At 39.2% G+C, this 12455-nt stretch overlaps 1 protein-coding gene across 5 annotated transcripts in view; it reads left to right on the top strand.

The window, feature by feature from the left end:
* ARHGAP6 (Rho GTPase activating protein 6) overlaps positions 1-11952 on the top strand; it is a 316518-nt gene extending 304566 nt beyond the window's left edge. For all 5 annotated transcript variants that reach the window (XM_048329176.1, XM_048329188.1, XM_048329185.1 and 2 more), the window contains exons 10-13: positions 553-650; positions 6724-6986; positions 9014-9094; positions 9870-11952. In XM_048329176.1, coding sequence (XP_048185133.1) covers positions 553-650; positions 6724-6986; positions 9014-9094; positions 9870-10576 — 1149 coding nt within the window. In that variant the 3' untranslated portion in view covers positions 10577-11952. The remainder of the gene's footprint in view (positions 1-552; positions 651-6723; positions 6987-9013; positions 9095-9869) is intronic.
* The last annotated feature ends 503 nt before the right edge of the window (positions 11953-12455 follow it).

Here is a 12455-nt window from a genome sequence, read left to right as displayed (position 1 = left end):
GCAGGTTTTGGGGTGCCGTTTCTGCTACCTGCCCAGGAGATGTTGCTGTATCCTGCAGCATCTGAAGCTATCAAGGGTTTTGAAGGTTCATCCCCCTACAGAGTGCAAAGAGAAAGTTAGCAAATAAGAAGGCCAAGCTCCAAAGAAGGTGACACAAATTCTGACTGAGCCTGTTGGTCAGTGGCTGGAGAGCCAGAGAGGGAGATTTGTAAATGTCCTCAGATCTTTGAAGGGGGGATGTAAAGTGAGGACCTTAAACTGGAGCTTTTGAGATTGTGGTACATAAGTAATCCCACTGTTATTTCCAGATATAGTAACCAACTGGATACCAACTGGTTATTCAACAGTAATCAGCATCTAACATTGTACAAAGTGATCTTTAGTCCTACTTCATCTGTTGTTACATGAAATTTCTCTTTTAAGTGAAAGCCTCTGAATATTTTATATACTCTCTGAAAATGCACTTGGTCATTTAGATTAAACATTGTACCTAAATTAATGTATGTGAAAGGATATTAACCTCCAACTAAGTATTTTTTTATGTCTTCATAGGTTTCCCCTGATTTACAGAATGAAGTGCTTATTAGCTTATTAGAGACTGACCCAGATGTTGTAGACTATTTGCTGAGGAGGAAAGCTTCCCAGTCATCGTGAGTAATCTGTTTTTTCATCATCCCTTTTTCTGCTGGGAATTTCTATCTCCCACTGGAAGTGTTCAAAAGGTTCTAGTTTTCCCCAGCTCTTCTGCACTGTCTACAGTGGAGTAGAAATATCCTCCCTATTACACAGACTCTGCCAAAGAAATTATGACTCTTGTACAGCATTTTCTAAAGACAAAACTTGTTTCCCTGATTCAGAGGAAAGATTGTGTTCTGCTGCAGAGAACAGAATGCCATGTACATAAAAATATTCAGTGCACTATTATCTGACAGGATGTATTTTAGTGATCTGTTGGTTCATGTCTTGGGTTTATCGTAGTCTTCAGTAACAGGAGGCATGTATTCCACTATCCTTGAAACACACCCTACAGTGCCTTAACACCGTCACAGTGAGCCGCTTGACCACTCTGTCATTCTTCTCCTATCCTGTACACATAGGACATGGTGAACAAGCCAACTGCCACAACAGCAGCTCTGTGGAGACTTCGGATATTATTTAATTGTATGCTTTGTGAAAGATCTGAAGAGAAAAAAAATCACACTGGTCACTATAGCAGTTAAAATACATAACATATTCTGACCTTGTGTATGGTGTATATATGCCTGCACCCTCGTGCCTTAATGCTATGAGTTTGTACATTCAGATTAACAGGATTCCTGGCTTTCTCATGGGACCACACAGTCATTGTCTTCATTCTAGTGAATCCCAATATGTCAGACCCAAAAATTACAAAATTTAACAGACTTGCTTTAAATAATTTTTAAGGGGGTTTCTAGACTCTAAACTCTCTGGGATATATTGGACTTTGTCTTCCTGTGTTTGTGAAAAGTGCCTAGTGCATTCAGAATATAATTAAAATTGAATTTGTACAGTCAGTTAGCTATGATTTTTTTTCTCTCCCTCTTTAACATTGTATAATTGGAGGTAATGTAATAGTGTGCCTGGCTTTAAAGGAAGAGCTATAGAAGAAATAGTGTAACAAACACCTTGAGGAAAACGCTTTCTTTAATGATAAAATTTGGAAACAAAAATGTATGCAGAATATATTGTGTTGTAAAGGATTTTATTAGTTTGCTAATTTAACCACGTGAACAGATAACACATAGTAGCAAATTATCACAGATCATCTGATTTGGGGTAATTTTCTCTGTGTGAAATAATTTTAGCTAGTTTGTCTGACTGACAAGTAACCATGTGTATATTTAGATCACAGTAAGTGCCGGATAGTTAGAGGTACATGAGCTGTCTTTTAGACTTGTTTCCCATTTGCCAGAAGCCAAGACTACAGTTAGGACAGACGCTACAAATCACATGACATAAGGTAGTGTGTAGACACTTCTTCCTTTCAGTCCTGAGTTTGGAATGATCATATTATTTCTAACTCAAGCTAACAAAAACCTTCATGCTGGATTTCACTGTCTATATAACAAAAAGACATCAAATTGTATCTCACCTGTGAGTACACATACCAATTCTGCATAAGTTAGTCACAAATCATTGTGGATGTAACAGGTTATTGTTAGATCCTGTCTCCTTTATTGACTTCTCCTTGAACTTCCTTACTTTTAGTCAGCGTGCACACCTACGGGAGAAAATGCATCTTGTGGAAAGCTGGTCACAACTGACAAAAGGCATTTTGTAAGGAAAGGTTCTGAAGCCAAATAGGAGCATATAGCTACACTAGTACTAATTTATTGTGTTGTCAGTAATGGGCAGATGAAATATCACTGAGATAGGAAAAACTTACTGTCATTTTTTTTCTACTCTGCTGTCATGTAAGTGATTTAATGTTAATGAGATATGTTTTCACTGTGGTTGCAACTTCTTGGTTAAGATATTCCAGGCAATTAGAGGGAATGTTGCTTAGTGTTACTGCTAGGAGTGTGATGCTCTTAAGAGATTAATGTATTTCAGAACATAATCTCAATTTTGAGGCTGCAAATTTGTTGCTTATTTTTCCTATAAGAAATGTGATACAGCAGACAACAAGGAGATGTTTGTCTTGATTTCATAAAAATGAGCCTCCAAAATACATCCTTATTGCTCTTGGAAATTGCCTGGTCACATACTCAAGATACAAATGTGGATCTGTGGAACAAAAAACTTTACATATTCTTGAGACAATCTTCACCAGAAGAGCTAGCTGACTGCATAGAGTACAGAATCAACTTCAAGACTTTAATGTCACATTAATTGCTTTGAAGGTCCTGTTCTGCAATTGCCCTCACATTTCTGCTCTTGCTGTCACTATAAATGCTTTCTTGGCTCTGATCTAACAGAGAAAACACAATCTCTTTTCCTCCCCAGAGGAATCATCTTTCCTCATCTTTCAATTCTCTTAAGAGCTGAGCATTGTGAACAGTGTGTCAGGGAATTTATGGAAGTTGTTCATGGTAAAGCACTAATTACAAATGGCAGCAATTGTGAAGTGTGCTTTCATGGGTGACTTCCCAACTTTTGTATGTTGGCTTGATGACAATGGAATTTGGGTTTACAGCTGTAAGATGAAGCATCTTTAAACTAACAAAAAATAAAATCTATTTCTTATGATTATTTATTGCTTATCATGGTTAGTAGTCCTTTTAGAGTAAATAAGTTTCAAAGTTACAGAATTTTGAGGTGTTTTTGGATTATGATAATGAGTTTTAATCCATCTGACCTGTGGCACAAAGATGAAGCCATACAGTAAGTCATACAATATGTGTAAATGCAGTTTTTAAAGCTCCTCGAAACATTGAATCCTCTACCCTGTTACAGTAGCAACCACATCATAATCCCAGTAATCTGATTTGTTGTTAGCACCTGTGTTACTCAGATCTGTGTGGAAATTACTACTGTGTGCTGCCAAACCATCACACTCCGTATGATTTGCCTCTTGAAGGTGTAATTGTTTTCCCACTCAGAAGCTTTAAGTTATAACAGAAGAGGGTTTCTGCCAGCAACAGAAAGGGATTTCCTGTTTTCATAACCTTGATGCTAGTAGAAAAGTAGGAATATCCTCAGTAGAAGCAATTATTAACACATTTCCAGTTCACCCATGCAAGTGGACCCTGGTGGACAACACCAATTTATAGAAAGATGCCTGTTGTTTTGGAATCTGAAATTGTATTTTTAAGTTCAAGTGGCATAGGTTCCTTCTGCTGCTTTCAGATCTTTCCATTTGTACTTAGCCATTTCTAAAATCTTTTCCTTAACATAGTTCATAACTCCTGGAAAATACGTTACTTGCCTTCCCATTCCTCACACTTAATTGCACGTAATCATCAATTATTCTTCGTGGGGACCATAATCTGCCCTTCCTCATATACTGCATAAAGAGGAGTGAGTATCTTGCACAGTATTTATGTTTGCTTCCAATTTAGTTTTTCCCCAGTCAGTGGATAGAGAATCTCACTGTCCAAGGAAAGCAGAATTTTGAATTGTAGTAAATATTGGTTTGCTAATGAACTCAAACAGTAAAGCAAACAGATGCAAAACTTTCGTTTTAAGGAGTTTGTGAGAATTCGTTCTTTGTTTGCAGAGAAGCAAACCAAAGTCTTCTTGCAAATTGTGTTTTATTTTCGTCGTGAAGAGCATAGTAAAGCTGCGAATGTATGAGTTCAATTTCTGGCTTTTAAGTATTCAATCCATTTTGGTGGTTTCTTGTAATAAGATCGACAGGGTCCACAGCAATTCCTTTGATTTTTGAAGCTATTTTACCAAAACAAATTTGAAAGTGATATTATAGATATAAAAAATAGTATGGACTTACCAACAGAAACTGTAAATCAGTTTAGAAACTTGAATGTTTGAATCTCTCCAAAGACTTGAAAGTTTCCATTCAGGTAAATTTTTAGCAGGAGCTCTGTCATGAGAAGAGGTAGACTATAACAGATCATTCAAGGTAAGACATGAAATCAGTGTTTCACAAAGCTCAAGCTTATTTTCCCACATTCTTTCATCTCCATTTCCATTTCCCTTATTCCTTGTGTTACCTTGCCATGGCTAAGTGCTGTCTTTGCCATGTGCAGCACAGTTAGGTTTTGATGCTGCAAAGATTTACCTGCAATAAACCTTACTGGTGTTACCATTAGTGATAAGTTTGTCTGTATGCTGGCAGGTGAGGCTTAGATGACATTCAGTGTAGAAAGCTGGAAACAAAGACATGTGGTCTTAGGACACCTGCAGATACCAGCATTTCTCCCCTTTTCTACAACGTCTTTCTAGTTCTTCTGAAAATCCCAAGACATTGCTCGAATCTCATATCACTGCACAAGGGGTTTTAGGACTTAGGAGGACAGACAGAAAGAAGCAAGTGGCAAAAAAAGAGAAAAAAGGTTTGTGATAGAATTATACATATTTAAAAGACTATAATTCTTCAGTGTGTGTCTGTTTATAGATTAATTTACGTTGGACTCATCTTCAGATAAGAAGTTTAAATGAGAAGTTACATAATTGAGGCTTTTTTTTTAATGACTCCCCAGCATTACCATGCTGCACTGGGAGGCCTGGGACATAGCAACTTTGCCAAATGGCAGCTCTGTTTTTTGAGTTTGTCTCAGTTAAAGTCCAGCGATGGTTTTGTCACTGAGAGTTACTGAGAAGTAACATTATTTAATTAATTCCCAACACTGTATGGTTGCTTTCATACTGAAAAAAAAATAGGAATATTGAATAACATAAAAATCATGCTGTCAGCTGTATATATTTTATTTTTTGGGATGTGATACATAAATCAGCTGGGGAAAAAACAACAACTTGAAGTGATGTTAAATTTTGTCATTATTTCTGTACTAATATTTACTGTGCTGTGGCTAGCTGTGTATTATCTTTATTTTCTTTCTTCAGTTTTATTTGATTTGTCTGGAAACAGCGTTACTGTTCCATAGCGAGAAGTGAGTTTCGGCTGCTCACTAAGTTCAAGCTGTCTTTGGATTTGACTCTGAAGAGGGCTGACCATTTTCAGACATTTACAGGAATGAGCCTCTGTTGTTTCACAGTCAATTAGAACAGATATTAATGAGAAGTCACTGAAAGAACTGTTTGACTCAAGTGACGCAAAAGATAAGCTCTACGAAACAAAGGTGCAGAGAAGTGAAAAATGAGTACTAGAAATACAAGTTAGGGAGGAACAACAGGAGAAGAAAGTTTTTTGTTTACAGAGTAGTTCTGCATATTCTTTGTGATATTCAGTGACTCACAGCCTGCACTGTAAACTGTGACAGTTCAAGAAATCTCAGTCAATGTTCCCAGCACATTTCAAAAATGCGTTGTCTCTCTGAGCCTTGTCTGTCCTTTGGTGGGAGTTGCGTTTGCCTTTTCTTGGCAAAATTAAAGGCAGTTCATGTTGGTGGGGGTGTGAAGGTGAAAGGGTAAAAGAAGTTGTAAAAGGTATCAGCAGAACCAGTTGTTTGTTGCCCCAGTCATAAGTACAGTAAATACATGTGTTTGTCCCCTGTAAGAATATTTACCTTCTTATGTCTCTAGAAGAGGATCATTCTCATAATGTGAAAGGCGAGCCGAGTGCTTCATTTCTCTATGTAAAACTTCAGAATACAGAAATTTATTTTAGCATACTGCTTAGCATCAAACTAATCTTCCCTATCATGCCTTCAGCTTTATTGCTGCCACAAGCTAAATTGTCAAGGTAACATAAGGAATTGATTCACTGCTTAGTTTCTGTGGTTTACTGTATGGTTCTGTGGGTTTTTTCTTGTTTTCTTTCTTGACAGCAACATCTTTTGATTTTGAGTGGCCTCTGCTGGCCACTTCATGGCAAAAGTTTTGCTTATGTAAAATCCACCTCAGTAACTGTTCCTGAAGTGTTTTCATTTCAGCAGCTGTGACCATTCTTCCATATTTGATTTTATGTGTATGATCATAGAATCACAGGAATGGTTGGGTTGGAAGAGACCTTAAAAGTAATCTAGTTCCAAACCCCCCTGCCATGGGCACGAACACCTATCACTAGACCAGGTTGTTCAGAGCCCCATCCAACCTGGCCTTGATGTCAAACTGCACCTGTAACTGTGCCCATGTAGCATTTTTTTTATTAACAGTAGTTTGTTTATCAAAATTTCTCAGGAGCCCTGAGATGCTGCGGTCAGAAGGTTCCTACTCCACAGGAGAAAGACATTCTTCCACAGACTCCAACAAAGCTTCCAGTGGTGATGTCTCCCCTTACGACAACAACTCCCCAGTGCTGTCTGAGCGCTCACTGGTGGCAATGCAAGAAGAAGTTGCCCGCAGCCCAGATAAGCTGTACAAGGTACCTGAGCAGTACACACTGGTTGGACACTTGCAAACTAAGCCAAAGGAGAATTCTTCTGCATCACAGGCTGGAAAAGGTATAGTGCATCCTGCTTGTGCTCCTCCTCCTCAGTGACTGATGGAGATTCCTGAAATAATTGAAAACTGCCGGATTTGTATTATCAGCTACTAGGATTTGAGGAGCAATAGTGTAAATAACCTTATAAAAAAATGACAGACCAATATCCTTTTTTTTGTATTGAGCCCAAAGGATCTGTGCTCAGCCCTCCTCATTAGCTCTACCAGCTGTCAGGGATGCTCTTGCTATGGCACTTCTCAAAACTTGGAGATATTATTTAGGAAAACAGAACTATGTATGTCCAGTTTTTCAGCCTCTCTGTGACAGCATGGCAAAGTCTAGTCCTGATTCATGGGTCTGTAATACCTGCAGGTTTATGGTCCAGGCTTTGGAAAAAGCTGGGATTTTCAGATTTCAGGCCACAAACTTTATCCAGTTGTAAAGAATGATGTCAACACCCTCTCACTGGAAAACATAGCTGAGCTGCACAGCTTTACATCTGCAACCAGTTACACACTGAGCAATACTAGTGCAGAGATCCTTAATTCACCTAGCTACCTGGGGAGTGCATACCTGAGTGATTTCTTTGGTAAAGAACTATGGTTTAAACTAATAGCTCACCAGCACTTCAAGATGCTTTTCCTGTTAAAAATATATATATAAAAAAATTGTCATCCATGAAATTCATACTTAGTGAGCCAAACTTTAAGAACTTTCAATGCCTTGGGATGCACATAACTGGTGGTATTTTTAAAACCATTTAATTTCAGATGTACTGCCTAGGCACTTAATTCCCTTTGGAATTAATGGGATCTAGACTAATATCTCAATTATATGCTTAGTAAATGCCAATTGGAATTTATCTTCTGTATTCAATATCTAAATCTCTGAAAACATTTAAGAATTTGGTCAGATTTCTGTTAACTTATGAACAGGAAATTACATGAAGTTTTATCCTATTAACCATCTTTTGGACTTTAATATGCATCACAAAGATACTGGACCATGAAAAATTAGGAAATTCCTCTGCTGACTAGGGGAATCAGAAAAAGGCATGAAACTGTTTATAATCCAGCATTTCATTTAATCTTTGTTCTGTGGCTGCACTTCTGGGTAAAACCAGCAGCATCCTTGGGTTGATAGAGCATGCTTTACAGTGACTCCTGGGGCTGGGGCTGCCTGAGGGAGCTTTGACAGAAACTACCTTTTGTGGACCAAATCCTCCTGGTTTTGTGCAAATTCTCTGACTTCAGTAAGGCAGAGGACTTAAGGACTCAGCAAACTCTGGCACCCTGCCCATAACAGAGCTCTCTGAATCCATTGCGGGATCTGATCTTGAAACTTGTAGCTGTGAACAAATACATAGAATCATAGAATGTCAAGGGGTTGGAATGGACCCTAAAGATCATCAGTCCCAACCCCCCTGCCATTAGCAGGGACACCTCCCATTGGATCAGATTGCTCAAGGCCTTATCCAACCTGGCCTTGAACACTGCCAGGGCTGGGGCATCTACAGCCTCCTTGGGCAACCTGTTCCAGTGCCTCACCACCCTTACAGTAAAAAATTTCTTCATAATATCTAATCTGAATTTCCCCTCTTTTAATTTTCACCCATTATTCATTGTACTATGACTACAGTTCCTGATAAAGAGTCCCTTGTTGACTTCCCTATCAGCCTCCTTCAGATTCTGGAAGGCTGTTGTGAGGTCTCCACACAACTTTCTCTTCTCCAGGCTGAACAGCCCCAATCTTCTCAGCCTGTATTTGTAGACAAGGTGCTCTGGTCCTCTTACCAGGTTCATAGCTCTCCTCTGGGTTTTGTCCAGCATTTCCATGTCCTTAGGTTGGGGTCACCAGAACTGTACATAGTACACCAGGTGGGGCTCACATGTGAGATGCTCATGTTAGGTGCACGCTGAAGGTGCTAGTGGATGTTAATGACTCTGGTACTTTACATAAGGTTTTACCTTTCTATTTGTGTATTTCTAAATAATATCTTTAAGAGGATCAATTCGTCATCTTTTCCCTGCTCTTACTGCTATTTAGATGTTTCTGAAGATCATTTTGATATCTGGGGCACTTGGCATTCAACGCTGAAAAGTGGCTGCAAAGATCCAGCAATCACAGGTCAGTAATTTCTCAATTTTAAAGCCCAAATCTAGCAAAGACAGAAGCAATTTCTTGTTTTTAAGAAATCACAGTGAAATTGGTAGGAGAATTCACATTGTCCAGAGTTGGACTTTTAAAAGATGACTCTTAAGTAGAATACAGAGGAGCACACCGTATTCAGTGGAATACAGAGAGCAGCAACATTTCAAACTACAAATGTAATTTAAAAAGTAATTTTAAATTTGCTTCAAGGAAAGTTTTAAATTCTTCTAAAATTCATAGAATCATAGAACCATAGAGTGATAAGGGTTGGAAGAGACCTTAAAGATCATCTAGTCCTAACCCCCCTCCCTTGGGCAGGGACACATCCCGCTAAACTGGGTTGCTCAAGGCCTTATTCAACCTGACCTTGAACACTACCACGGTCAAGGCATCCCCAGCCTCCATGAGCAACCTGTTCCAGTGTTTAACCACCTTCACAGTAAAAATTTCTTCCCCATATCTAACCTAAATTTCCCCTTTCGATTTGCACCCATTACTCATTGTCCTATCACTATGGTTCCTGATGAAGAGTCTCTCTCTGGCTTCCCTGTCAGCTCCCTTCAGATACTGAAAGGTGCTATGAGGTCTCCATGCAATCTCCTCTTCTCCAGGCTGAACAGCCCCAACTTTCTCAGCCTGTCTCAGCCCCCATCCCTCTTCTACAGTGGGATACAAAGGAAAAGCAGTAGCTTGTTAAATGCCACATGACTGGTTCTGCAGACTCATGTTGTGTTCCTGACTCTACCCCTAGGTTCTTACGGGAACATTTATGAAAGCAGCTTGCTGCGCCCCGGACAGTGCTCTCTTTCCCAGGGGAACCTCGCCATGTATTCCCCTCGGTGGCAGGGCAGCTCCTCGGAACTGGACAGTGGCAGGCAGGTCATGCGGAGGAGCCAGACAACAGCTGCCATTCCCGAGTGTCAGCTCCAGCCCGTGGCGTCTCGGGTGTGCAGTAACCCGCACATGGAAGTTGGCAGCAGGAGTTCAGACCTGTCCCACTCCAGGTTGGAGCAGCACTTGACTTTAAGCAGTGTGGAGGACCTCAGTGAGCACGACTCAAATGCGGGTTGTTTGCAAAGTACAGCCAAGCCCTCCTACAGGAAAGAGCGGCCACCACCCCCTTACCCAGGCCCAGCAAAAACAAGCTCTGCGTTGCCACAGCGGTCGAGTGTTTCTTCAACGTTGCACTCTTTGAGGAGACTTCAACACCCAGAAAAAAGTTTGGGGCTGAGAGCAGCTGGAGGGCCACCAGCCAGAGCCCCTGACCAGGCCACCTCCAGGCAGGAGCAGCCGGCCCTGCACACGCAAGCAGGTCACAACTATTCCACGGCACCTCATAGCCAGAACAGTAAAAGTGTTTCAGAGGCGGACTGGAACGAGTGGCAAAGGGAGAGGTGGCAGATTTGGGAGCTGTTGTCAGCCGATAACCCTGATGCCCTCCCAGAAACCCTTGTATGATCTGACTCTGTGGAGCTGCCACTCATACCCATGCCTCCGTCTCATAGGAAAATGGTGACATTGGAAAACACGGAGGGCTTGTTTGTTTTATACCAACTGAATTGCATATACTTTTTAAAAACTTTGTTCACTTTAATTTCTTAACAGCACTGTCAAGCAGTTAATTTACAAATATGGTATGTTCCTGTTTTTCAGCAAACTTTTGAGAAAAAAGGTGAAAACTTCAGTGTAATAACTCTGTATGCATATGCTGTGTATAAGATAAAACTGTTGCTTTGATGTTGCTAAAAAATGTATTTATATATCTGCAGTTTTGATGATTGTATATTCTGTAATGAGTATTGTATGATAATCATGTTATGTTTTCATATACAGATGTCAATCAATCATGACTGCTTTTTTAAAAAATCACTGCACTTACATTACCGTGATATGCATTGGAATTCTATAGAAAGTGCACAAGCTGGTTTCTGTGCTTATATATATAAAAAAAAAAGCTGTTAAAAGGGAAAGTTGTACTTCTTTTCACTGCCTGTTGAAAAACACTAAAGAGTGGAACATGAAAAGCCATATATTTTATAAGGGTAGTAGTGAGCTTAGAGGGGAAAATACAAAATATTTTTTTCTTACACATATGTTTGCAAAAACTTTAAAATTTGATACCAGATTGTAAAAGTATTTTTTTAGATTCAGGTAGGAAGCAGCTCAGAGAATCAACTAAGAACAACGTTGTGCCTAAACCAACCAAGTATGTAGTGCAAAGTCTGCCCTCCCATTCTAAAGGAAAACCAATGTTATATATGCAGGATATAATATATATATTTATAAATGTATGATTTTATGTATTGCTTTAAAACAATAAACTGGAATCCAAATTTTAGAAAACCAAACCTAATAAATTGGGATGCGTAACACTGAGAAAGAATATGGCTTTTCCTTTGAAATAACAAAGCTCCAGCATTAAGAAAGATAAGAGAAAGGAAAAAACTGCAGACGGACACATGAAAGGGAGTCAAGCAGAGCTTCAGAAAAGAACATGACATTTAGAAAAGCTCACAACTTCGTTTCTATAAATATTGTGCCAAAGTCTGGGTCAGTCACACTTCCTCAGTAGCTGTATGTTGTGTTGTGTTCAATGTTGCTGTTTTATACATTTTTTTCAATTGCAGAGCCGTTTGTGGGCAGCGGGTGGCAATGTACTGCAGCGTTCCAGAGAAATTCCTTCGTAGCGCTCCATAAGGGAAAGTGTATCATATCAGAAGAATTTTATAAAACATATTAGTCTTAATTTTAATGAAGTTGAAGACTTATTCAGTGATGTTGTCTTTAAGTTCTATCTTGTGCCATAATGATGGAATAAAAAGATAAGTAAAACAGCGAGCATATTTTTTGCTCCTTTTTTTTTTGAAGTAAGGTTTACGGGATATTGATGTGTTTTTATTACATTCTTGAGTGTCTCTGTCAAAAACATCTAAAAGGCATAGGAGCTTAAGGATCACCTTCAAATGCAAGTTAAATATACAAGATTCAAGGTTTTACTTTAGTTTGAGGCTTAAAATCCATCATATATATAAGGAGTCCTTCCCCTCATATCTCCATTTCTCATCGTATCTCCATTTTCCAAGTAAAGTTATTAGATAAAAGCACCAAGCCAAGTAGAAAGGGGCAGGATTTGGCCTTTGACTGTTCAGCTCTTTTTATGCACAATAAATATCATTCTCTTCTGGTAGTTGCAAGGCTTTTCTAAATACTATCATGATATGAGACTCGATAGGAAAAGGTTAGTGTGTGTCCCTTGTTGCAGTAGCTCTGTGTCTATTTATTCCCAAAAAACCGGCAGTCCACCCCAAATTAAAATGATTGTGGAATGTAAGGAAAG

Source organism: Corvus hawaiiensis, chromosome 2, assembly GCF_020740725.1.
Source record: "Corvus hawaiiensis isolate bCorHaw1 chromosome 2, bCorHaw1.pri.cur, whole genome shotgun sequence".
In the NCBI taxonomy this organism is placed as follows: Eukaryota; Metazoa; Chordata; class Aves; order Passeriformes; family Corvidae; genus Corvus; species Corvus hawaiiensis.
The sequence above is the reverse complement of the archived record's forward strand: the minus strand, read 5'-3'. Positions and strand labels throughout refer to the sequence as shown.